General features: G+C 35.1%; 4 protein-coding genes and 1 non-coding gene across 6 annotated transcripts; 2 read left to right on the top strand and 3 right to left on the bottom strand.

The window, feature by feature from the left end:
- Nucleotides 1–718: 718 nt before the first annotated feature.
- Nucleotides 719–10,476, bottom strand: LOC140956996 (serine/threonine-protein kinase 1). 2 transcript variants are annotated; one of them, XM_073414026.1, is made up of 18 exons: nt 9,648–10,476; nt 8,398–8,486; nt 8,206–8,313; nt 7,890–7,997; nt 7,461–7,551; nt 7,172–7,224; nt 6,851–6,913; nt 6,668–6,712; nt 6,489–6,524; nt 5,788–5,843; nt 5,180–5,261; nt 4,454–4,588; nt 4,133–4,271; nt 3,553–3,706; nt 2,275–2,458; nt 1,555–1,755; nt 979–1,064; nt 719–888 (listed from the first exon to the last, which is right to left on the bottom strand). In XM_073414026.1, exons 1-18 carry the CDS (start codon nt 10,453–10,455, stop codon nt 789–791), a joined length of 2,538 nt encoding a protein of 845 aa, XP_073270127.1. In that variant the 5' UTR covers nt 10,456–10,476; the 3' UTR covers nt 719–788. The 2 variants fall into 2 exon arrangements, with proteins under 2 accessions (XP_073270127.1, XP_073270126.1); XM_073414025.1 differs by having other exon boundaries at nt 1,575–1,755.
- A 1,578-nt stretch (nt 10,477–12,054) lies between these two features.
- LOC140957891 (ubiquinone biosynthesis protein COQ4 homolog, mitochondrial-like) lies at nt 12,055–14,627 on the top strand. Its single transcript, XM_073415309.1, has 3 exons — nt 12,055–12,165; nt 12,437–12,635; nt 13,462–14,627. Exons 2-3 carry the CDS (start codon nt 12,447–12,449, stop codon nt 13,969–13,971), a joined length of 699 nt encoding a protein of 232 aa, XP_073271410.1. The 5' UTR covers nt 12,055–12,165; nt 12,437–12,446; the 3' UTR covers nt 13,972–14,627.
- On the bottom strand, nt 14,406–16,167 carry LOC140957892 (protein SPIRAL1-like 1). The gene is made up of 3 exons (XM_073415310.1): nt 16,005–16,167; nt 15,106–15,397; nt 14,406–14,687 (listed from the first exon to the last, which is right to left on the bottom strand). Exons 2-3 carry the CDS (start codon nt 15,364–15,366, stop codon nt 14,607–14,609), a joined length of 342 nt encoding a protein of 113 aa, XP_073271411.1. The 5' UTR covers nt 15,367–15,397; nt 16,005–16,167; the 3' UTR covers nt 14,406–14,606.
- Nucleotides 16,168–19,161: 2,994 nt separating this feature from the next.
- On the top strand, nt 19,162–19,235 carry TRNAN-GUU (transfer RNA asparagine (anticodon GUU)). Its single transcript has one exon. It is a non-coding gene; the product is annotated as a tRNA-Asn (tRNA).
- Nucleotides 19,236–19,874: 639 nt separating this feature from the next.
- On the bottom strand, nt 19,875–21,967 carry LOC140956497 (PLASMODESMATA CALLOSE-BINDING PROTEIN 2-like). The gene is made up of 4 exons (XM_073413255.1): nt 21,700–21,967; nt 21,122–21,358; nt 21,004–21,040; nt 19,875–20,491 (listed from the first exon to the last, which is right to left on the bottom strand). The coding sequence occupies exons 1-4, from the start codon at nt 21,749–21,751 to the stop codon at nt 20,251–20,253; spliced, it is 567 nt and encodes a 188-aa protein (XP_073269356.1). The 5' UTR covers nt 21,752–21,967; the 3' UTR covers nt 19,875–20,250.
- Nucleotides 21,968–25,157: the final 3,190 nt, after the last annotated feature.

The following is a 25,157-nucleotide window of genomic DNA, read 5'->3' as shown; positions in this document are numbered from 1 at the left end:
TTGATTTAGAGAAGTGTAGAAATTCGAAAATATAATAAAGTATTTGGTACCAAATGTATTTTGGAATCATTTTTTCGAAATGAAGTTCCCAAATTGTGGCCCTACTCATATTTGTTGTTACATGAAACAGTTTCAAGCTTTGCCATGTTTTTCTCACATTACATTCCAACAGACTTTATTGTTTGGCTGGCAATTTTATACAATTTCGTAGCATAGACAGCGACTCAATAAATAAGACATCACCCAAGCAGGGGATGAAATTCCAACTTCAAATTAATGAATAAGGTGGGGAAATGTCTACTTCAATGAAAGAATTGGATATAGATGTGTTTGGTTGTCAACAATAACTCACTTTCTCTCTTAATTATTGCTGATGTTGACATATACATTTGATATTATCTATTTTATTAGGTCATCTAAATGTTTGAAGTATATCTCTATATTTAAAAATATATAGTTTTTACTGTAATATAGTAACATTATAATAAAAATTCCATAACATCATTGCTAATTTACTGCTTTATTTGATGTCATGTATTTTGCTATGTTGACTAAATCTCATGCCTACGCTATAAATAAAATCTTATTTTAACATGGTTTAAAAATATAACGCTCACTTGTCGCCACGACAATCACAAAATAGGTCATTGTCCACTTTTTTTAAAGCTGATCTTTGCATTGTCTATATATCATTAGCACAGCAAGTCAGAAGAAGTGGTTAACATAGATAAATGGATTAAACATTAATGGGCTCAAAAAGTACTAATCTTTTGCAACATTCTCGTTAATTACAATCGTAAAATAGTTCGAAGGGTATCGGAGAGGTTTTGAATGGTTTGTTGTTCTTGTGCAGCTTGGATTTCTTGAAGAGGCATTTCTTCGTAGCACCTGCAGAAAATATTTTGGAGATATGAAGAAAATTCTTGAAGTTCAAAGGAAACTAAATCAAGGAAGGAATAAACATTACATAAAGCATACATCTTGTGGTATGCTAATGCCTGAGCAAGATTCATCAGGGTTGGACTTGAAGTAAGCCTTTGATATACACCGGGAGGAAGGGGAATCTGAATAGTACACACATAAGCCACTCCAAACATGTCGAGTGTAACATATATCCGATACACACAGTAGACTTTATCCATATGCGATATGCAAAGGTAACATGACTTCATGCTCATGACAATTTCAATTAAGGCTGTAGCGAAAAGATTATTTATAGAGTATAATTAGGAAGTGGCCTACTTGGTTATTAAATCAGTGTTAAACTAAATTTGCAAATTATTTTACAAACAAGCATCAGTCTTTACAGATAGAAAACAGTTAAGTATAACATATTGGGCAGCGGAAGAATTGTAATGGATTTGACAAATTCACAGTTCCTAAACAATTGGTTCTTAGGTAATGATTTATTTTTGACAACCCGTTATAACATATGAGAATGGTAACTTTAAGTGAATGACTCACTGCATCACAAATGATATTGCAGTTTAGTGTATACACGTGTCCAGAATAAATGCTAACAAGTTAGTATAGAACCGGGAAAACAGAAAGGACCTCATTTTGTCTGTTTCTACCCTTTTTAAGCTGGGCGTCGCTGGAAAAAAGCTCTTGCATAGCTTCCATGGCTACGTTCCCATGATTGTCCCTCTGCCATCCTCCAAGCACAGTGTCAGACAGAAGTGCAATGGGAGATATATCAGTTGCCCTCAGAAATGGAATTGGCACGGTGTTACCAGCAGAGTATATGGACCAAAGCTGTAGCAGATGTAATACCAAAGTAATTGAACACTGCTTAATGACGTAACTTGAAAAGGAAAACAATTATAGCAACCACCAAAGTGATGCTTAATCATCATAGAAGGGATGGTGTTGAAGCTAATATTACGCAGAACAAGGCTCCCAGATAAGAGGTATTAAACCGAGAACAAATTCAAAGTTTCAATAATTACACTCTGAAGTAATTTATAGAGAAAAAAATGTTTAAAGTCCCTACGTAGAATAAAATATTCACTCTGGGCATTTGAAAAAACACAGAAAAGTAAGGCACGATATACTTACAAAAAGTAAATAAGATGGAAGAAACAGCAAAGTCGAAAGATAAATGCTTGCAACTCCCATTCTCAATATTAGTAATATGGTGCGGACCGTGGCTAAACAAAAGCTTCATTTACTTCAGTAATAATCAGAGTCCAATATGAGCTGGTTTCCGGAAAAATGAGACTTCCCTTATTTGATGCATTAAAGACAAGTTTCGAGGTCGGGGGTCAGAAATACCTTATCCAATGCTTTTCTACTGACGGTCTCACTAGTAAGTGAAGCATCATTCAAGCGTTCACCATTGCCAACCATTACTTGGGGAATGCTATCGCCCTTAAGGTTTTGTTCAGGTGAGACAGATAAAGTAAGAGGTTCTTGTAATCCTTCAGTCGGGGTTCCTGTATCGGTAGTGATGTCCATCCTGACAGGTTAACAAGCATGGGTAGCGTAAAATAAAATGTTGTGCGAACAAGGAACCATACTAATATTGCACAAGTGACGGTCTTCCCAAGGTTTTAAAGCACCCCTAAGCAGAAAAAGATGGACTATCAAGAGATCATTAGAAAATAAAGATGGAATTCCTTGTGTCAGAGGATTCAAAGATAAGGCCGGCCCCTGATTCGGCCACTTTCTAGTTTTAAGATCGTAACAGGGTTAAGAAATTTTGATAAAACATATTACGTTAGAAGAGTTCCAGCAAACTAAAATGGCACATTCTGGATGTTTAAATTATCACGCTTAAACATATTGCAATGAATAAGCACTCAGAAGAGTGGTACATGAACCCTTTCATGTGCTCCTTACTCACGGAGACGAAAAGGAATATCATTTGGGGAATCGAAAGTCTCATAAATTTTGAAGCATGCACTGGTACTATTATTTTGTCAAGCACATATACCTACTGACGCAATTTTCATTACTGATGGACAAATATTCTTATCCGGCGATCTATTCAACGATGGAGTTAGACCTGCTTTGATGTGGGTTATCTCAGTTTCCAGAGTAGGGTCTGCAGCTCAGATTAAAGCCAAAGTTTCACTAAAAAAATAAGAGCAACGAAAGAAGATCCAGGGGCAAGGGCTCATTGTATCAGATGAAGGCTCAGAAAAACATTTATTCCCCCATACGTATCACTTACCTCTCAGTCTCCAGCAAATGGGAGTAAATATATTAATTTGGTAGTAAAAACTAAAACCTCGAGTCTAAGTTGACGTTTATAAAACTACGCAGTCAAACCTAAGTCCTGCATCAGAAAAATATGGCAAGGACAAAGCTTTGGATTGATGATCATATATTAACCATCGCCATCCCCATGGCACATAACAGAAACTGTGAACCAAGGTGTTTCCACAATGAGATTCAGTTTATAAAGAAGCCCAGTTGAGCAACACACACTCGCATGTGCATGTAACTGAAAAAGGAACAGAAAAGTGACAAAAGGTCCAATACAGGACACTGCAGTTTCATGATTGAAGAAATTATGTTTGATATATATTTATTTATTCAGTAGAGTACCAAGAGTCGACTGCTTTATTTTCAAGCCCACTGACTGAAAGACTTTCAGTATGTCTTGTAGCAGCAGAGAATTCGTCCGACGCTATCAATGCTGCCTGAGTAGCCAATTTATCAATCTCAAGTCTATCATGAACAACCACAGTGCCATAGTCACCTAGTCAAACAGATTCAGATCAGTGCATACTGCATGGAAATTTTTTTACAATACTACCACATCAAGAAGACAATGTTAATGTCTAACAAAAGAAAAATAACAGCCTGAAAACACAATTCAGTTAATATGAAAATTTTATGGTTATAAATTGGAAAAATAAATACCAATGTATATGTAACCTGGTTATCATGCATGATACAACCCTACTTTTTCTTTAATTTTTTGTCAGTCAAGTCAACTAGTACCAACTCAAACCCAAAAATGCTCGATAAGAAGCGACCAAATTATGAGTCCAGTTTTTGGATCATGCCTGAAGTGGTCCCAACTTGTAGAGTCATGAGGTTCTACACTTGTATTGTACTCTAAAATGTAACAAAAATAAGTTCATATCCAATATTATTGGTAGAAGTATTGTGGCATGATTACCTTCCATAGCTAGTTGTCCCTCATCACAGATGTACTCTTTATCCTTTATGTTAATAGCACGAGTAGTATGCTGATCATATTGGGGCCTAGATGGAACAGTACTAACAATGGCTTCATGAGATATTGGATTTTCTAGAGCCTGCAGCATCAGAAGCAACAAATATAAAATTAAGAAAATTACACGTCAGAAAATAGAAAACTAAGGATGTTTCCTGTTTTACATTTTCAAAGAGAACAACAGACTCGCTAGTGGTTGTAAAACTACAATGATAAATATGAACAAATAAATTTTGAAGAAAATGGAACAGAAATAAACCGTACACCATCTCTTGAAACTATTGTTCCTGATTCAACATCGTGAGCTTGCACAGCCATTGATGCTCTGATTTGTTTAGCCTTCTCAATCCTTGGCAGCATTCCCGAAGCTCCACTTTTACATTTTTCAATGAATTTGTGCTACAAGAGCGAAAGGCAGTAACAGAGAGAGATCTAAGTGAAGATGAATTCGACAACCATTCAAGCAAATAGCGTCTTATAGTTATAAACCTTACACAAGACCACAACAATACAAATTGTAATTTTTTTCCTTTAGCTTCACTGATTGCTCTCTGTATCAGCATTCTTGTCAAATTCACACATAACTTTTAAAGAATTTAACTCAAACAAGAACATTGAAGATAAATATGCAAAATTTGAAATTTACAGTATCACTCATTCATTCAGAAAATCGTGGATAAGAAGAAAACCCAATACTTACACAATCCCCAGGATTTCTCTACAGTTGAGTTGATGTAATGTAGTCGAGTAATTAGTTAATTTATTAGAGAATAGACCGGAACCTCTTAATTCAAGCATAGAACAAATTATATGTACAACTACGAGCCTCAATTCACTAGAGAAGTTAGTTCATAATGAAACTACTAATATATAGGCTTATGCAAAAGTTTAGGTACAATAAAAGCAAAGATTACATCATGAAACACTCAACAGATCTTATAAATGAATCACTGGATTGTGTGAAGTTGAAACCAACCATATTATGAGTACCTTCAGCATCTCAATTGCTGTAGGCCGAAGCCTCGTGTCTTTAGTAAGGCATTTTGCAATGAAGTCATGGAACACTAGTGACCTGCAATAGTAAGCTGTTCAAGCTTCAAGGGATAGGAAAAACTGCTGGGAACAACACAGAAAAACAATGTAAATCAATTTCGATACATGAATATGTTACGGGAAGAAATATTTTTAAGCCCAAGACCGAAAGAGAGATAGAAGCCCAAAAAGAAGGCCCAAGGCTTATCATGCGGTTGGCAGAAAATTGAAACTCGTAAGATTGTTTTCGATGTTGGTTCTCAAAAATGAAATACCAGTGTATCACAAAGTTAAGCAACTGTTACAGAAAAATAGGAGATGAGCAGCCATATTCCTGTAAGTTATCTTTTCTAAGGAAAGGCCATTGTGGAAGAGGCCATGCACTCTTTGGCTAATCAACATAACCAAAGAACATGCATATTATACGGTATAAGTGAGAACAATGGCCTCAAATGCAAAAATTCTTTCAGCATTTCTACTTCCTAATTTTCTGTAACAAGTCAGCAGCGCATGGTTAAAGTTTATAGGTAAAGATGCCACAAATTAAAAGAAATATCAGGACAAACCATTTTTCTTTATCCTCAAGCATTGGAGCAGGTTCAATGGAAATCATAAACAATACCTACCACAGATTGCAAAAATGTTAAACACCCAAATCTATGACACATATAATAGAAAGAAGATAGTTACAAGTAAAGAAATGTCCAGTCAGTGAAGTAAAAAAAAAGATGACTTTGGAATGAAAAGCAGGCTCAATTAAACAACCTTTTTAACAGTGTCCACCTCAAGAATCAAGTAAATATCATTTGTGCTGGATGATTTACATTCAGAGGATAATCCAAAGTAGCCAAGCACGTTCTGCTCATATTTATTTTGTATAAGATGAAATCAGATGAGTGCAAAGGACAGTGTATAATGAACTATTGCTATTGTTTCTTTTTCTACGTTTCCAACCTCTTGGCTTAATTAAATTGAACAATCTGCCAGCGCAGTCCCTTATTCACAGCAGTTCCATGTTTCAGTTATTTTCCTACAATAGCAGCCTATCACAAACCAAGGATTCTAGTCTGAGCCTTCTCATCTTCAGATGCATTGAATCTATGCAAATTCAGCGCAGTGTTTCCTGGAGAATTATTTTTGGAGTCCCTTGAGCAAATGAGATTTTCTAATTCAACCTGGATACTTAGAACTTCATATTTTGAATCTGAAATTGCAACATGACTATTCAACTCAAAATATATGTAAAACAGCAAATTTGTAAATTTACCCTCATGGGATGTACAGTCGCTCTTGGAGGTAGACCCTGGAAAAAAATTGTTAAGGAACGACAAGATAGCATTATTAATTACATTGAGTTACTTCCAAAATAGGGGATAAAGTTGGCATTCAATTCAATAGAACGAGAGGATATAGCTGTTCTTCAACTAGACAAATCGACAAGCATACCTCAGCCATTTCAATAGCAGACACTCCAAGAGCCCATACATCTACCTGACAAAAATGAACTATGAAATTTGAAAGCGAGCAACTACACATCCTTCCATTCAGAACATCATTTCAATTATGAAGTAGAATAAACATCAAATTAGTTACCGCATTCAGTTGAAAATCATCAATAAAAACAAATACCTTCCCGTCATAACGGCTTTCTTGGATAACTTCTGGAGCCATCCAATGAGGGGTGCCAATAAACTGAAAAATATCAGGGGTGTGCTAACATTAATAAGCAGATACAAACAAAACACTCTTCTAAAAATTGTGACAACTATATTTCAATATTAACTCTTAGCCAAAAAATCGAAAGAGAAAAAGCCTCTTCAAGTGCATTGACCGTCATACTTTTTGTGAATTTTGTTTCAAAAATTAAATTTGTATGGTATTATTGTTCATATCAGGGAACAACATTAAAAGAGATTATGCAGCAGTTTAATAGGAATAAGTCAGTTTTACCGTGTTACGCTTGGACATGGTTCTTGTTAACTGCGCAGCAACACCAAAATCACCTGTAGGATGTTATTTGTCCTTAATTTCCATTGCAATAAACAGTGACCAGATGTAACAAAGAATTAAACATAAATTGGTCAAAGTTATGAGCAGTAATACATGCATATTGAAGTTCATGATCAACCGTCCAATAAATTAGGATTCACATTTTAAGTCTATCCAAAGGAGAAAAATATGCATCAGGTTGATGTTTCTGCCAGAGACATATACTTGAAGTGTGAATCTTAAGGCTTACCCAACTTGACCTCACCCTGCTCAGTCAACAAAATATTACCGCCTTTAATATCTCTATGCACCTTAAAAATTGAATGCAGATAGGATAGACCCTGCACGATGCAGAAATAATATGAGACCCAAAATACATGTGGAATGTTCCTAAATAACCACAACTACAGTTCTTGGTTTTCTTTAATGGTGATGTATACATGTATTTCCACTCCAAAACCAGGGCACTAATATGACGAGCAAGACAGAACCAACAGAAATATAGGAGGACAAAATATACTAGGCATGCCCATTATTGTGTGCATTAATTCAGATGACAAAAGATTTGATATAAAAATGACCATTTATTTCTATCATTAAATGGAAAAATCCCATTGACTACCATATAAATAAACCATTAATAACTTTTAAAACCAAATCTTGTCAAATTCAAGGGTACCTTCAATGCTTCTCTGCAAATATAAGCTATTTGATACTCCTCTAGAGGCTCATCAGTAACATTCATCAAGTCAGCAACACTTCCACCCCCACAGTGCTCCATCACTATCTGCCAACAAGTCCAAATTTAACTTCAACCGATTAATCGAATTCACACTGAAATGAAGGCTTCGGATAGTAGTAAAATACAAGTACTGAATCCAAGCTAGCAACCAAAAAAAACAAAACAAAACAAAGGGCAATGATTACTGCTCATCATATAAGTATCTGTATTGGAAGAAAAAAAAAACAGTAGTCCCATATGATCTTTGTCATACCCAAAGATATTCCTCTCCTTGGTAGCTCCCAAGGTAGCGAACAACATTCGGATGACTGCACTGCTGCAGCATCTCAATTTCACCTCGAATCTCTTCATAACCTTCCTCCTAATAACACATCCTTTACATGTTTGAAGATAATTCACTAAAAATATCAGAGGCTGTAGCATAAACAATAAATTGAGATCATACCCCTTCGGACAATGATATAACTTTGATAGCAATCGATTCTGAAGTTCTTATGTCTCGAGCTTTATAGACTGCCCCATATGAACCTTTCCCTGTTTGCCAAAATATTTCTCCATCAATCAGCTCAATTTCACCAGCCCATTAATAACAATGAGAAATGAGACAAAAAAAAAAGACCACACAGAAAGTTCATATTCTGATTGTTTGGTGCATCGGGTGGCTGGTGGTCTAGAATTTAGATGAGGATTGTAATACTATGTTCAGATTTTTTTAAAAACTGTGAATATCTCAGAGAATTTCAGGGGATTTATCTTTCCTTAATAAATTAATTTCCTCCACTTGCATTGAAATAAAAAGCCATTGATATCAATACCTTGACTAATTGAAATAAAGCTACAAAAAGTGTGCCCTCAGACACCGTATAATTTGTACAAGTATGCTTAAACTTTAAGATGTCAATACCAAAATTTTCCATATAAAGAAGAGTAACTTGGCAATAAAACAAGTACAATCTATTAAAAATGAGGAGAAGATTTCCACATGCTTTGCATATGTGAATGATATTTATTGTAGTTATCATTTTTCCTTCTGTGATAAAATACAGGTTAGACAGTATGCTCAGTGCCCAATTTGTGTATTTAACTTAAGCGGAGAAATTGCTCTCCAGAAATCAACCACGTGTGGTGCCCTCCACTTTTCAGAGCCTCACAAGGTCCATGCTTTCACTACCCTCGCACGTTTAGTTCTGATTCAAGATGAGTTACTTTGAAATCTATTCAGTTCATTTTTTTAATTTTTCATCTCTGTCAGTATTTACCGCAGGGGTCTTACTGCTCTAAATTTTAGTAACAGACAGGTTAGCAGATAACAACATAAATAAATGCCTAAAATGTACGATTTAAATCTGTCAATAAACACAGTGTACCATTGACTCCTATTTTTAATTCAGTCATATAACAAATTCACATCCTTAAAAGATAATATACTACACTCAAAACCAGGAAAAAGTAATGTATCAGCTATCACTTCTAGTTAAGAATGATGTTCATATTTGATTCAAGAACAGCACCACCAGTAGAAGTTTTGACATAGCCACAGACATACTGCCACATAATTTAGCCAAAAAAAACCATGTTCCGTATCAATATTATTGGAAAAATTGGTCAACTGAACGGAAAAAAGAAACTAAAATTACATTGATTGCGCGCATAAGAATTCGAAGCGAACATATAGAACTTAAACTCAATCTTTACCAAGTTCGTGAAGCAACTCGTACTTGGTAGAGGGGTCTTCCCTTGTCATGCTCTCTGGTATCGAGTTAGAGGACACTTTTCCATACCCCTGGTGCCTCAATTGTCCAATTCCTCCCCCAACACTTCCCTCGCCCAAGCCCCGACCACTCCCCCCAGCACTATCGCAGCTGCTTTTCCTCCTCTTGACATATCCCATTACCCCCACCTTTTGCATACTCTCCACTGCCTTCCTCATTGTCCCACCTCCTCCACCACCACCGCTTCTCACCATTGTCCCCATTCCGTCCTCCATCTCATCATCATCCTCATCTTCATCCTTTTCATCTCTCTCCCTAACCACAAACGTCGAAAAGTCACCCGCACTCTCCTCTTCGTCACCAGTTCTCCCCCTAGGGATTCTTCTCTCCTTAAACGGCGTCTCCGAGCTCCTTGCCCTTGCATAAGGCGAAGAGACCTTCATATTTATATCCGAATAATTCGACATTCTTAAGTCATTCTTCACAATCATCGTCCCAGAAATAGAGGCAGCCGCGTCGTCATCATCGGACCCTATGATGTCATCCCCCGCTCCACCGAAATCTTTGGGAAGCCTTTTTAACAGCGGAGGGAGTGAATCTTCCACGTACTCAATCGCGTCATTTTTATATACCATTGTCGCATATATACCCGTTGAATCTGAGTCCGGTTCGGAATCTCTTAGCGCGACGTTTTCTCTGGAACCATCGTGTATTACGATCTTTGAATAAGGGTCGGAATTCTTAGGTGGCGGGGGCTTCCCGGCACGCCACGACCTCTGCGTGAACTCCATTGCTGTTGTATATCTCGACTCTCTTAACAATATGTTTTTAAAAATAAAATATTTTTCCCTTACAAACATTTTATGAATAATTATATAAATATCAATATGTTATTAAAAAACAAAAATTTGATAAAACAAGTGATACAATTTTTTATGTCGATAATATAATTTTTAATTAATAAATTTTAAATTTTTTACTAAATATTTATAGATAATTATATATAATCATATAATATAATTACAAATAATAATTTTTTTATGTAATATATGTAATTAAATAATTTTTAAACATAAAAAAATTATCATACAACATAATCAAAGTATAAATAAATATATAAATACAAGGTAACAAAATAATTAAGGTGGTGCTTGATGACAGTGGTGGGTGGAGGCAGTTTGAGGTAACTATTGATTGATGATGGAAGACACTTGAAATAAAAAGTAAATACAAAAAAAAGTTATGACTATTTTTATTATATATAGAATTTTGTAAATTGATTAACTTTGATTGACTTTAAAAATTTTGACTTCGACAATTAATTAGGATTTTAAAATCATTAGTCGTCTCAACCGCATGCTCACCAGTCGGATAACTTCAGACCACCTATAGAGACTGCCTCAGACAATGGCGAAGGGAGGCGGGGTCGAGGTCTGCATACCACCTACACGGCTAGACCATTAGAATACTGATTTCAATTCCAAATTATTATTTTTTCATCAAACATAGTGTGAGGTCACAGAGACATCAAACAACGATTTCTCTTTACCATGTAGTCTTTTTAGCAACTTGTTTTTAAAGGAACATCAAACAACGATTTCTTATTAATCCGTAGTCTTTTTAGCAACTCTTGGTTCTACACGAAAAATTCATTACACTATATTTGAATGATAAAAAATTGGGATTTGTATTTGGATTTAAATTGGAATTTGAATTGGATTTTAAATTTATGAACTTAGAATTTTTGGCGTTTGATATAAAAGTGAAAATGTGATTTAAGATTTAGATTTAACAGTTAAAAATAATATTATTTCACATTAAAAAAAAAAATTAGAGTAGGTCTCATGTGAGACCGTCTCAGGGAGACGGGTCAACCCTACCCATATTCACAATAAAAAGTAATATTCTTAGCATAAAAAGTAATACTTTTTAATGGATGAGCCAAATAAGAGATCCGTCTCACAAATACGATCCGTGAGACCGTCTCACACAAGTTTTGCAAAAAAATTATATTCACCTATTTTTAAATATCTTGTATCAACAATATTTTTGTAAATATTCATATATTTTTTTATTATATAAAAGAATATTTTTTTCTTTCAAAAATAACGAAAAAACCATATCGTTGTTCTTACGTTTTTAAGAATTGAAAAAAAAAATACTCATTATGAGATTTTGATCAAAATTTTATAAATTAAACTTTTAATATTAAAAATAATAGAGGTTTGTAGTAGTTGCAAGACTTTTTAAAGTATAATATATTTTTATTTGAAATAGGTACAAAAATATATATTGTTAAATAATGTTCACGGCATCGCGATTGGGATTAGGGGTTCTGAAAGTTCACTTTTCCTTTCAATTTATTCTCCCGAATACAGCGCATCAATTCCTTCTCACTGCCGCCTCCACCACCATTTCTACTCGTTACCGCTGCCTTTTCTCTGTTGGCCACCATCTTCATTTCTTTGTCACAGCATTGGAGTCCTTCACTCTTTCTCTGAGTAAGAGATCAGATTTTTTCTGAGTTTTATGTTTACATAAAAATTCTTATGATATACGATATCCTGTCAATTATTTGCTATCTAATGGTAAGTTTTCCAATATATTTATTAATGCATGTCCTTAGTATTTGGTTTAACATAAATTATTGACAATTTCTCTTACTTCGTGTCACTTATCAGTATCGTCAAAATTGGCTATTTTTGTTTATGTGAGTGGCTTTTTTGTTACTTCATAGCATCCGTTTCTTGAAACTTAAAATATCATATTCAGGAATTTTTTTATGACAATGATTGGTGGTGCACTTGTTAGACTGAAGGGCTGGCAACAGGCTGCTGTTGCAGTTGGATCAGCTATGGGAGCATTGCTGGATCCTCGAAGGGCGGACTTGATAGCTGCATTAGGAGAGACCACTGGAAAGCATGCATTTGAAAGGGTCCTAGAGAGGATGATGAGAAGCCCTGAAGGCAGGGTGAGCTTTTACTTATAGCTTGAGTCGCTAACGATCATGTATCACATTTTTAAGTGGTCTTAATCGAACCGCACAGCGTGCAATATTAGAGCTCTTATGATTATTGTTGCCAACTTCGTTATCAACTCTGATTCAAGAATTTTAAATTTTTAACTTTCGTTTGCTCTGTAGTTTTAACATTCACGACTCGACGGTTGCTGGTTACACATCAGAAAAATACATATTTTGTCAGTTGGAGCTGATTAATTTCATGTGGTCATGACTTTGATGTACCATTTTGTTAGTTAATGGGAGTTGAGTTGAGTATGTTCACCAAAAAATGCTTATAACTGGAAAACCACGGACCCGGATGTTACAAAGATACACATATTCAGTTTGAAGTTGGTTTTCCTCATGATTTTCTGCAGTTGTCCCAATTTTGGCTAGTGGCACATGAAACAAAAAAATCTTGTTTGCAAATTTGCGCAGCCACTGACTCATGGGAAGTTTGATGTGTAAAACATTGTGTCTCGATAAGGTTCTTGTTTGAATCGGGTTTATATAATCAAATATGAATATATGATGCCACAAGGGCACAGTCTTTTAATTTCATGTTACATATTTTGCCGTAATGTGGTGCTTTAGACTTTTGAATGCAGGACAGGATAGTACTGTCTTATTAATGGACTATGTGAAAAAAGACCGTGGGAACTTGATGATTTATATTTGAAAGGGGAATTGATGATTTACTTGTATTATTTAGTTCAATCATATGGTTCTACTATCCATTGTGAATGTTATATCATTTCACTCTATGTAAGAATTCACAACTCCTATTTCCCTGCAGGCAATGCTATTGGAGCGTCCTCGTGTCATCTCTGCTAGTGTAGGACATGCATGGGACCTTCCATCTAACACATTTGGTGCGGCATACGCAAACTTTATGGGATCCCGGAATTTCTCCCCAGATGATCGCCCACCAGTCCGGTTCATGGAAACTGAAGAGCTAGCATATGTTGCAACACGTGCTCGTGAGGTACATGATTTCTGGCACACCCTCTTTGACCTTCCCACCAATTTAATTGGTGAATCAGCTTTGAAGGTTATTGAATTCGAGCAAATGCTACTTCCTATGTGTGCGCTCTCTGTCATGGGAGGCACAGCTAGATTCAGTGAGAGGCAGAGGAAATTGTTTTATCAGCATTACTTCCCTTGGGCTATTAGAGCCGGCATGAGATCCACAGACTTGATGTGTGTATACTACGAGCGCCATTTTGAAGAAGACTTGGAAGATGTTCGTCGGAGATGGAGGATCATTCCTGCTCCACGCCCTTCCTCTCAACACAATGCTCTCTGAAATGCATAGATATCATCGGCCTCCTTTTGTCCAAATGCTCTCTGAAATGCATAGATATCATCGGCCTCCTTTTGTAACTTCTTGTTTAATAATTTTTTCCCTTCTTTTTTCTTTTTATTTGTACGAGTTCAATTATACATTTAGCCGAATGATTGTTGGTAAATGGAATAGCATCAATAATATTCTAACTTGAGGCACTTTATAAACTAAACAATATTTTATAGAATTGGCAATTACATTTTTTTTTCATATTTAAGGCTGAGTGAGAATACAATCTGAACTTTGAGACGGTAGTACTACAGCTATTTCGGGCTCAGATGGAGCTCGACACAATAGTATCCCAGCTATTTGAATGATTATTAGGCTATGCTGTGACCCACAACGATGTTTGGGCCATGACAAATAATATTCTTATTCTCGCTTAAGTCATCGACGACATAAAACACGAGTGAAATTAACTGGATTGTTTTACAGAGTTTATCGCATTGGTAGTTGAGAATACAAACTATTTTACCAGAAACCACATTGAAATCACCACACACACACACACACACACATATTTGGCACAGCACACAACTGCGTTTTACCGCACAAACCAAGAGTAACTATTCATCAAGATTTCAGGTTATCTTATTTTATTTGCTGCCGCCACCAAACAGGTATCCCAGAGAAGAACCTCCACCAGGAGCAGCCTGGACCTTTGTCGATGGCCGATCCTGCGACATATCAGTTGTTCAAATTAGGAACAAACACAAGGTATTTCGTACACGTTGAAGAAAAGTGCATCTGTAACGGAAAATTTATATCAAATGGAATGGCTCATAGCCCTTCTTTCATTAATTGAGACAAATTCTCCCTAGTTACAATCAGTGACAGGCCAACAAATCAAGAAACAAGCCACACACGAACTCATATTCCTGGAGTGAGGTAAAAAAGTAAGACGTGTTTGTACATTCTCGAAGAGGAGACAAATTAACAAATGAAACAAGGGAAAAACAAGGTCTCAAAGTCTTAGAAAACACAAGTATTTTTGAAACATGGCCCTTGATATATGCACCTTTTGGTTTGGGTTATCCACTAAAAGAAATTAATCTGCACCTCATAACAACAGTTGTTCGATGAGCTAGATCATACCGTGATGAAATTGCAAATGTTGTCCCCACCAGCTCTAGAGTGCTTGTTCATCGTGCTACTTTGAATGCCCGCAGGAATTTGTTTACTAATATCCACAGGCTGAGCAGCAGCATTAGGCTTTGGTGCAGGTTCTTTATGCGAAGCCTGGCTTTCAGTTGCAACATCTTTGGCATTATCCGGTGCCGGTTTTGGCACCTCACCACTTCCAAACAAGTACCCAAGCGAACTCTGTCCTCCACCACTGCTCACACCACGACCCATGTCTCCTTGTCTTTGCAGGTTAATATAAGGCCTGTAAGGAAACTCAAACATACTCAAAAACTTCAGCCGTGTAACCTGTATGCGGTGGGTAAGCACCAAGAACTCAAAAAACTTCCATAAAATGCCACTAAACTAATGTGAAAGCTAATATATATCATATAACTTTAAGATCCTCTTGAACATAAATAGCCAATTTCAGAATATGGAATAAATATCATAGCTATCCCTCCTTCAATCCCCTTGCATCATAGTTATCACCTATCATAGTCAGGAAAGTCCGTTCTTACCTAGTAACAATAAATTGTGGATAATATGAAAAACACAACAAAGTTTTAATTTTCCATAAAATTCCAAACAAATTACTCTGCTAAATTCGAGAAACAAAACCCAAGTTCCACTGTTGCCGTATATAGCATAGCATAAGAAAAAATCTTCAAACGGGCAAGTTTCTTCCCGTAATATCACCACAATTAAAATTCAACCAATAGCATGGCTTCGATTGTAAAGGAATTAGCAACAGGAAAACGAGATTCAATCCCCAATTGCTCAAGAGAAACGCGACAGATACTAAAATTAAGAGGAACAAATACAAATGGATACATAATGGATGAACATTCATCGGTGGCTTTTGAGCTTACCTTTAGGTTGTTTGAGCTCAGATCTACTAGGAGGAGAAATTTGAGTGCGCCAAAGTATTGTGTTGTAAAAGTTTTTAATGGAGCTTGAGCGCTTTGGTTAACAGTCAAGATAGTCGAAACTTGGGGCAAACAGTTTTGTCTAAAAATATTCTAATTTCAATTTAATATCTATTAAAACAATTATATATATATAATTTTTGTTTATTATTTTTCAGAATATTATCTTCCGAAAAATCATTTCTTTACGCCTTTGAGTTTGATATTCCAAACGTAATTTTGATGGGCAGAAGTAAGAAATTGATATTGATTGGGCCTTGTTAGTGCTGGAAGTATTTAGGAAAGCTAATATGATGTGGGAGACTTCGAATACCACCAAGGACATTAGTTCACTTGGGGTTTGTGTTAGAATAAATGTCCAATGAATCTACTCGTGACTTTCATTTTATTTACTCTTATGCAAAAATAATTTTTATTTTAATAATATCTTATGATTTTAATCAATTATGACATTTACTTTATTTATATACTAATGCAAGCTGCATATTTAAAGTAATTTGATATACAATATGTATCATAAGTTATGCCCCTCAATGTAATATCATGAAATTCATTAGAAATCGTACTGTATATTTTAAACTGATTCCTAGTCGATTCAGCCGCCTAAAATAAAGATAAAAATCGCTCGAGCTTGATACTAGCATTTGTGATATAAACGTCATGTTTCATTGTTAAGGACATGTAGATGTCTATTCATATATATGAGTAATCATTTCATTATTTATTGAATAACCCTCCATCGGACTTTTCAAACGGTTATCACTTATCGGGTGGACTAGTTTGCGGTTATGGTTTTACACCATTAGTCCTCTGACCCGTGACAACGTAAATGCTATAAGTATTAACATATACTTTGATCCATTTACCGACTCCATTGATGATTATAATGTGACGAGGTTTGGTGTAGTTTCGAAATACGCAGGAGTCAGTGTATTGTATTCGTGTATTCACCGCTCACCTATGGGTGAAGATATCTCATGTGGTTTGATGAGTTAACAATGCAATGAATCTCTGGCCAGAGTAAGATATGTGCATTTTGGAAAGACGTTTTCTCATTTGCACATAACAATCCACTATTATTATTCCAAGATACATCGCATCGTTGTCGAATTCATTTGCAACTTTAGATTTACCAATGGTAGCAGATTCAATCAGGATATATAAGTTGAATGGATCGTACTGTATGGTAACCATAATTAAGGTTCTTGTAGGCAACATCAGTGATACTTAGGGAATCATGAAGTGATGTTACTAGACGTTTTACTATGATTCGATGGATGCAATCAGATTTGAGTTCTGACGTTTTTGATCAAGGGGTTGATGAAAAGAATGTGACTAATTAGGATAAGCCCAAATATGAACAAATGTTGTTCTGAATCACATTAAGTTGTGAACTCATGGCTAACTGTATCCCTGAATCATTGAGGGTCACACAAGTATTGGATTATGTGTTCTCGTTGAAATAATCAAATTCAAAAGAGTTGAATCTGATGTCTGTAGTTTGATGGAGGTCAAATAAATTGCTCATAAAGGAGTTTATAAGCTGATTACAGGTAATGAAAGTTGCAGAATTTAGCTTAATTGCTAATTAAGTGGAAAAAATGGAAATGCATGTTTTAGTTAAAGAGTTTACAAAACTGATAGCTGCCAAAAACGAATTAGTAGAAAATTTTATCTTTCGAAATTTTCATTTTTCATTATGTGAACGAGATTTGTACCCTCTATACATCAATTTTGTCTTATTATTGATCGAGATTAATGAGTTCATAATTATTTATTTGATAAATTTATAATATATTAATTAAATAACAAATTAGTAGTAGTATCTATTAAGTGCAAAATTCTTATGGAATATTTTAGAAGAATATATAATGGATCATTTAATTAATAATTAAACAAATAAATAAAATTGATTTAATTTAATGCATAAATAAATATATGTGTGAATCTCCTGATATCAACAACTCTTTTGCTCATAAGTCTTTCAGAATTTTCAGCCCAATGACCAATGCTTCGTATTCCGCCTGATTGTTGGTGCATGGAAAACATAAATTAAACGATAGATTAGTTTGCACTCTTCTTGGGGAGGTGATCACAATACCAGCTCCGGCTGTTGTTTCTGTACTTGATCCATCGAACTTAACTCCTAAGGTCGAACTCCCACTCCACAACTGAAAACCCAACCTGCTGTCCAATAAACTCATCAACGGTTCAAATACACGAGTTTTTCATTGACATCATACTATATCGCGGCATCCCAATTTCTAGATGATTTTGAAGAAGTGTCATTAGTACACGTTCCAAGGCAAGAAAATAGGGAGGCAGACGAGTTAGTACAAGTTGCATCGGCATTGAAGATATCTCCTGAACTTACGCACAAGCTGGTGTTGATTCAAAAGAGAAACCACCCATCAATTCAGCAAATAGGGATTCAGGTAGACACTCTCAACTTGTATATAAACTTAGCTGGTGATTTGATATATAATATAAAACATGTGCTAGAATCTACCGAGAGAGATATTCCACAGAGTCTAAAAATGAGAGCTCTTAACTATGTCTTAGTGGAAAGAGATTTGTACAGGAAATGGCTAGATGGTTTTCTCCTCAGATGCATAGGTTTCTCATAAGCATTGGAGATCATGAAGCAAGTTCACGAAGGAGTGTGTGAAGGCCATCAATCGGGAGTGAAGATGAGATGGTTGATTAGAAGGGTCCAAATAATCCCACTCATTTCACCAATTTCCAGTAAAACAAAATGTTGGCTTATGGACTCCCCACTCACAATTATTCCCTCAATTGATTTTCTAGCGAAACAAAATTAATCTAACATGATAAAACTAGTTTACTGACCAACTTCATTTGATCATAACCAACAAATATTCACATCGCTAGTAAGGCCTACTTCAAATAGGTTGGAGGAATGAATAAAGGCTAGCGATTTTGTTTCGATGAAAAGCTCCTCGACAGCAGACACGCAGCTCTTCTCCTCATTTCTCTTTACCTCCGCCGCCGAAGGAAGCAGGAGGCCCAGTGCAGACCATTGCCGTGAGGCAATCACAAATATATATATATATATTATCGCCTAGAACGAAACAAGGAAGCTGGAATAGCTCAGTTGGTTAGAGCGTGTGGCTGTTAACCACAAGGTCGGAGGTTCAAGCCCTCCTTCTAGCGAAATTTACGTTTTTATATTTTTATCGATTATGTCCTTTTAAGTAAGTGCGTTTTTAATTATATAAAACCTAAAATACTTATCTTATTTGACAAATTTATTATATAAAAATTTCTCCTTTTTTGGTCGTCATTATATTCCAGGATTTTCTCTACTATAATAGTATTTTTTAGCAATGTTATTATAAATTGAGTAAGTCTTTCTTAGAATAATTTTTTTAATAATATTATTATAAATTGAATTACTATATTCTAAAACCATTTCACAAATTTTATGAAACAGAGAGCTCTGATCTATATCTAAAATAAAAAAAATAATATTTTTGATTTTAAAAATAATAGTTTTTCGTAGATCGAATATGATATGAAATCTATTTCACAAAAGTTAATATATTTAACGGTCAAATATAAATTTTTGCTTTATAAATTTGTAAAAAAATGTGGTCAGAGAACTCACTCAGCGAGGAAATCAACTACTGAATAAATATTTTTATGAAAATTGAGTTGATTGAAATTGGTAACAGTTAACCACAACAGGCAGGTCCAACTTCGAATGAAATTTTAGTATTGAATCACAACTCGATGCGTTGGTTTTCATTTTCATTCTGAAGAAAGAACTGTTCATAATTTATTAGATGCTCGTCACCAAAATTGTAGAGTAACTTTTTCTATATTTTTTAGGCCAAATATAACTTTATGGTATGAAAATTAACCTTACATGACATGAGACTAAAAATTAGTCCAAGTGCGCAAGAAAAGTGTAATGACAAAAAATAGCACATTGAGAATATTGCACTGCTTCCCTACCAAGACGTACGTAGAAAATTTGTACACAAAAAGAGAGCAGATGCTAGCACCACATGTCCACTCAAGAAAAGGGAATCAAATTCCTCTACTTTTTCTCCTTTCCCACCAGATATGAAAGCAAAATTTTTCCGACACACAACCAAATCTCTTGTGCAACCGATACCGTCCTTTCAAGAAACGCGTGACAGCGGTCTTCGAAACTTGTCTTTCCTTAGATTCTTGTGCGGAATAAAAGAGCGAAGGAGATGGACAAAAGCATAAAGATAGCAGCAGTGACACGGGGTAACCGTGCCGAGCTACCATCAGGGCTGCCAAATCCAAATCCTGAGGGTGCAAGACCAATTCCTGGAGTAAAAGTTGAGCCTGGCATTGTACCTGTTGTGTTGCCGCCGGTACTCGAGTTTGGCGTTCCTCCGAAAGTCGGGTTGGTCGTTGGTGTTGTGCTACCTCCGCTAAAATTAAGTATAACGTCAAAAATTATTCTCAGCTGGCAAATTTCATACTCTCTCAAGACAAGAAAAAGATGCAACAACTACAACCAAAAGGATCGAGTCAAAATGCATCTACGGGGAGATCGAGAAGGGAGGTTATATTGCTAAAAAAAAGTGTCACAAAACCAAGACTAATGGCATTTACACACATCCACATCAAGACAACTCACTTAAATATATTAACTTTGGGCCTCACTGGGAATTAAAAATACTCAATCAGGCATGGAATTTGATCGATCCACCAGCCACTACTATCCTGCAAAATCTAACTCCTGCCTCGTTCACATCCATCAAGTAGAAGGTGGAGGGAGTCGGGTATCAAAGTAATGCACACACAAATTAACATATTATAGATAACCAAGAGTACCGAGCACCAAAAAAACACTCTGTAGACTTCAATTACGAATCAAGAATCGCAAGATCTAAATACGACGTGAATCCTTGATTATTTTAGGGAGAAAAAAACCCCAAACCTCGGACTGGATGGATACACACAGCCAGAAGCTACATCTGCAAATTAAAAAACAAGAAGACAACAATTAAGGTAAACTACTTGATATTTTTACTGATTAACGAGCAAACGATACATACTAGGGGCGGTTGGAGACACGGTGGCAGTGCCTGCAAAATCACAGCTCCCCGAAGTTTGTCCCTTTCTCTGATAATAACTATTCACAGCATAGTTGCAGTGGTCTTTAGCTGTATTTGGGTTAAAACAAGCCCCATTTTGAAGGATTGGCGAACAATCAGCTCCAGCTCCACAAGCATAGTCGATATTCTTCTGAAATGCGCTGTCACCCCCACTACTACAAAGGCAATATGCAGCATCTGCAGCACATTTTTAAAAATTTTAAAGAAAAAGTAAGAAAAACAGATCGGGGAACAGCACAATTAATAGCCCTCCTTTATAACTAAAACATGTGCGGAAGTAAAAACAACAAGAGAGTTCAATCAAAGTCCCAGTCTTGAGATGGCCAGCATAAAGAAAAAGGGTAAAGAAACGAAGAACGAAAAAATCACACTTCAAGGAACCTCTATAATTTCGACAATAAAAGAGAGGAAGAACGAAAAAATTTCACTTCTGGGAACCTCTTATAATTTCGACAATAAAAGAGAAGAAATGCTTACTAAAAAATTAAAGAAACGAAAGATCAAGAACAGTACTTAACCTGAATGGTCGGCCATGGCTAACAGAAGCAGTATCACTACAAAAACAGCCATTATTGTTTCCACACAGAAATGTCAAGAAAAGCTTTCTAATTGAAGATGGTCAATACAACTTGATCAGAAAAATCGAAAAAGGAAAATTGAGAGAAAAAGAATGTTGGAAAGATTTCAGAGTAAAGAGGAAGATCGAGAGTTTCTTTTTTTTTTTTTTTTTGCCTTTTGAGCAAGGAATCGAGATTTCTAGATGCAAGGGTATGTGGTACGAGAGGGTGCCTCGGAAGTGCCTCGGAAGTGATTATTTATAATATAAGCATGATAACTAGCGGTGTGACACGTCCTACTGGCAGCCCGTTTGTTGTCTATCAAACCTCAACATGTCCTTTGCTTCATCATAAAACATATTTCATTTGTGCTTAAATTTTGTTTTAGATTGATTTAAAAAAAATGTTTTAGATTGATTACAAATACATGGGATATCAACTATATCCTATCGATCAAATATAGATGATAATAAAAAACGAGAAAATTTTGAAAAAGATTCTTCATAAAACTTGTTCAGTTGATATTTTTTAAAATATTTGAAGTTCCTTTTGATATATTTTATATGCATAGCAATAGGAAAATCATATTAACCGTCTAATAATTAATAGAAAATCGTTGAACTGCCTCTTTCTTCACAAAATAAATCATTCGGGTTTTGCTTTTGGACTGCTATAAATTTCTTGGTGAGGTGTCTGTATTGGCTTGGCTAGCTCACTATGATTGTCTCTTTGCATTGATTGGCAAGGTACAACTTCGTTACTTATATGTTGTCAAAATACACAAATCATTTATTAATACAGATCGACTAACAGTGCCCATGTTGAGTGAGACTTGTTATTTTATAGTTTGATACGACTAAAATATTATGTATGTTACGTAATCGCACATACGATGTATTTAATATAAATATTTTTTTTATTCTTCAAATAATTAATTTAGATATGATTTTTATATATAAAAATTAATTTTCTCAAATATTTGATTTAATTACATCTAAAATAATATATAAAAATTTATTTATCATATTTGTAGTAGTTTGTTGAGAAAAATATGAAATTTTCTTATGACAAACACGTAAAATTATTAATATATAAATAAAATCAAATTTACATATTTGTAATAGTTTGTTGAGAAAAATATGAAAATTTTTGATGAAAAATGCTTAAAATTATTAATATATAAATAAATCAAATCTACATAACTTGTACATGTCTGATGTCTTTCAGAATCAGTGTAGAGCCATCCACTGTAGTCAAACTCACATCTCCGTTCCCCATGACTCTAGATAAGTGGTTATTCCCTATCCTGACTACATCAAAGACCCTTTGCTTATATGATGTAAATCATTTTCTTCGTGATGTGACGTTGACTGTTGCTCCACTATCTATCACTCAACTAGTTACTTGAGTTTCTAAATTTATGGACTCATGCTCTAGCTCGTGAACAACATTGAATTCATCTATGGCGTTTATTTGCTCATTTTCATGTTTGTCTTTCAGTTGCTGATAGTATTTTTTGACATGTATGTTATCTCCACAACGACAATACTTTATGTGAAGACTCTGGTAATGAAGTTAGCACAATCAGATCTATCACCTCATCGTCAAGTTTTATGCTCATACTTGATAATTGCTCCACGAATCCTTGAATCTCGTTCAGATGATCTGCGACTATATATAGTTCCTTCTTTGTATCGAATTTGGACAAGCTTGCTCAAATAGAACAATTTGTTGTTGCTAGTTTTGGAGGCATATATTGTCTCCAACTTCATCCAAAGCATACGAGTACGTGTCTCGTTACAAATATGATTATACACGTTGTCATCGATAAATTGTCGGATATACCTACAGATTTGCTCGTGCTCAAAGTTCCATTCGACATCTGATTTATCATCTGGTTTAGACTCGCTGAATATATACCGGTAGGTGCATCTTGGTGACGAATATAATATCTTTCATTTTACTTTTTCAAAGTTGATAATTAGAGTCATTAAGGCTAATCATCTTGTTTGTGTATACTTTAATCTTTTGTAACTGCTACTAACGAATTAATCGTCGAAACCTGAATACAGAAGAACCACTTTCCTAATACTGTCTAGAAAGCTTTTTCTGATGTGGAAATTTAGACTATGTTGCGACCATAGAACATAAGAGAAGTTCCTATAGTATTTGAGAACATCACTTTGATACCAGTTGTTGAGATATCAAGGAAATAAACGAGGCAACATCATCAAAAGTAATATCAACAATTGAATAAGATGAACATCAATATTTATAGTGGTTCACCCCAAATTTGGGCTACGTCCGTTCTAAATCTCTCAAGGAGACCACTTCTTTATTAATAACAAAGAAGACAAAAAAATTGAGAATACAAATTATTTAACTGAAAACACTCTGATTTTAACACTCAATTTCTCTTTACTAATCATATTCATTCCATGGATAAAACATTCCTTAAGAACTATTACACTAAATGATCTATTTTACTTCTATACTTGTGATTGTAGATGAGAAGATTTTTTGTTTTGGTGTGATAAAGAATGAAGAATTAATGTGTATTTATAGGTGATGTTGGAGAAAAAAACAAAAAATTATACATCATTGCATACATAATCAAACATAACATTTTTTACTAACTTAAACCATGTGTTAATTATTTGTAAAAATAGTATGCTTTGAATTCAAAGTTAGCTTGCTTGAAAAATGGCTTGATTTCTTAGCAAAAGAGCGCTATACTTTCACTTGGGATCATGATAAAATATGGACTAAGATTTTTGTTTATTTAGTACAGTTGGATATATATGTACAGATTATGAAAATGGTCTGCAGACGATTGTTAGGAACTAAGTACAATTACTGATCGTCGGATGTCTTTTATCCAACCAATAATCAAAGGAGATTATCCACGATCAATGAGAACGAGAGTAGAAAGCCGTCTGCCAAAGTTTTCTGATGCCGAATCCAATCTGTTAAAGGTTATGAATCGGCATAAATCACTATACCACTTTGGTATGCCAACATAAACAACACAAATTTAATCGGGGTTTTGCTGAACGATTCCCTTGCGGACTCCGGTGCTGTCACACTACGTACGCTACATTATAAATGTGCTCGAATACCTTAATGGGGATGTTTGGTTATTGTTTATTAACTTTCTTGTGTGCCATTTATTTCTTTCTTGCAGCGTTTAAAGTTGGAAGACCTATAGCTGACAGGGTATGTATGTGTAAAACCAAATTTATACGCGCTGTTTTTACTCGGTGAAGATCTTTAACCATTTAAGTTGACGGCAGGCAAAATTCTATATGGTTGTACATTGTGACACACGGCATCAGAAGTTTGATGAATTACATCAGACACAAATATGGGAACCCTCTTAATATCATAACTGAGAATGGTAATAATAGTTGAGAAACAAA

This window comes from Primulina huaijiensis, chromosome 14 (assembly GCF_012295235.1).
Source record: "Primulina huaijiensis isolate GDHJ02 chromosome 14, ASM1229523v2, whole genome shotgun sequence".
NCBI lineage: Eukaryota > Viridiplantae > Streptophyta > Magnoliopsida > Lamiales > Gesneriaceae > Primulina > Primulina huaijiensis.
Note: the sequence above shows the minus strand (reverse complement) of the source record. Positions and strands in the feature narration are given on the sequence as shown.

What these genes read in the sequence shown, in the direction of transcription:
- LOC140956996 (XM_073414025.1), bottom strand. Translation starts at nt 10,455, where the DNA reads ATGGAGTTCACGCAGAGGTCGTGGCGTGCCGGGAAGCCCCCGCCACCT. An exon ending in CGAGTTGCTTCACGAACTTG is followed by an intron (nt 8,487 to 9,647) that starts GTAAAGATTGAG and finishes TTTGGCAAACAG; the next exon opens with GGAAAGGTTCATATGGGGCA. An exon ending in GCAGGGTGAGGTCAAGTTGG is followed by an intron (nt 7,225 to 7,460) that starts GTAAGCCTTAAG and finishes AACATCCTACAG; the next exon opens with GTGATTTTGGTGTTGCTGCG.
- LOC140957891 (XM_073415309.1), top strand. Translation starts at nt 12,447, where the DNA reads ATGACAATGATTGGTGGTGCACTTGTTAGACTGAAGGGCTGGCAACAG. An exon ending in TGAGAAGCCCTGAAGGCAGG is followed by an intron (nt 12,636 to 13,461) that starts GTGAGCTTTTAC and finishes ATTTCCCTGCAG; the next exon opens with GCAATGCTATTGGAGCGTCC.
- LOC140957892 (XM_073415310.1), bottom strand. Translation starts at nt 15,366, where the DNA reads ATGGGTCGTGGTGTGAGCAGTGGTGGAGGACAGAGTTCGCTTGGGTAC. An exon ending in ACATTTGCAATTTCATCACG is followed by an intron (nt 14,688 to 15,105) that starts GTATGATCTAGC and finishes GATATGTCGCAG; the next exon opens with GATCGGCCATCGACAAAGGT.
- LOC140956497 (XM_073413255.1), bottom strand. Translation starts at nt 21,751, where the DNA reads ATGGCTGTTTTTGTAGTGATACTGCTTCTGTTAGCCATGGCCGACCAT. An exon ending in AGCCATGGCCGACCATTCAG is followed by an intron (nt 21,359 to 21,699) that starts GTTAAGTACTGT and finishes AATGTGCTGCAG; the next exon opens with ATGCTGCATATTGCCTTTGT. An exon ending in CGTGTCTCCAACCGCCCCTA is followed by an intron (nt 21,041 to 21,121) that starts GTATGTATCGTT and finishes TTTAATTTGCAG; the next exon opens with ATGTAGCTTCTGGCTGTGTG.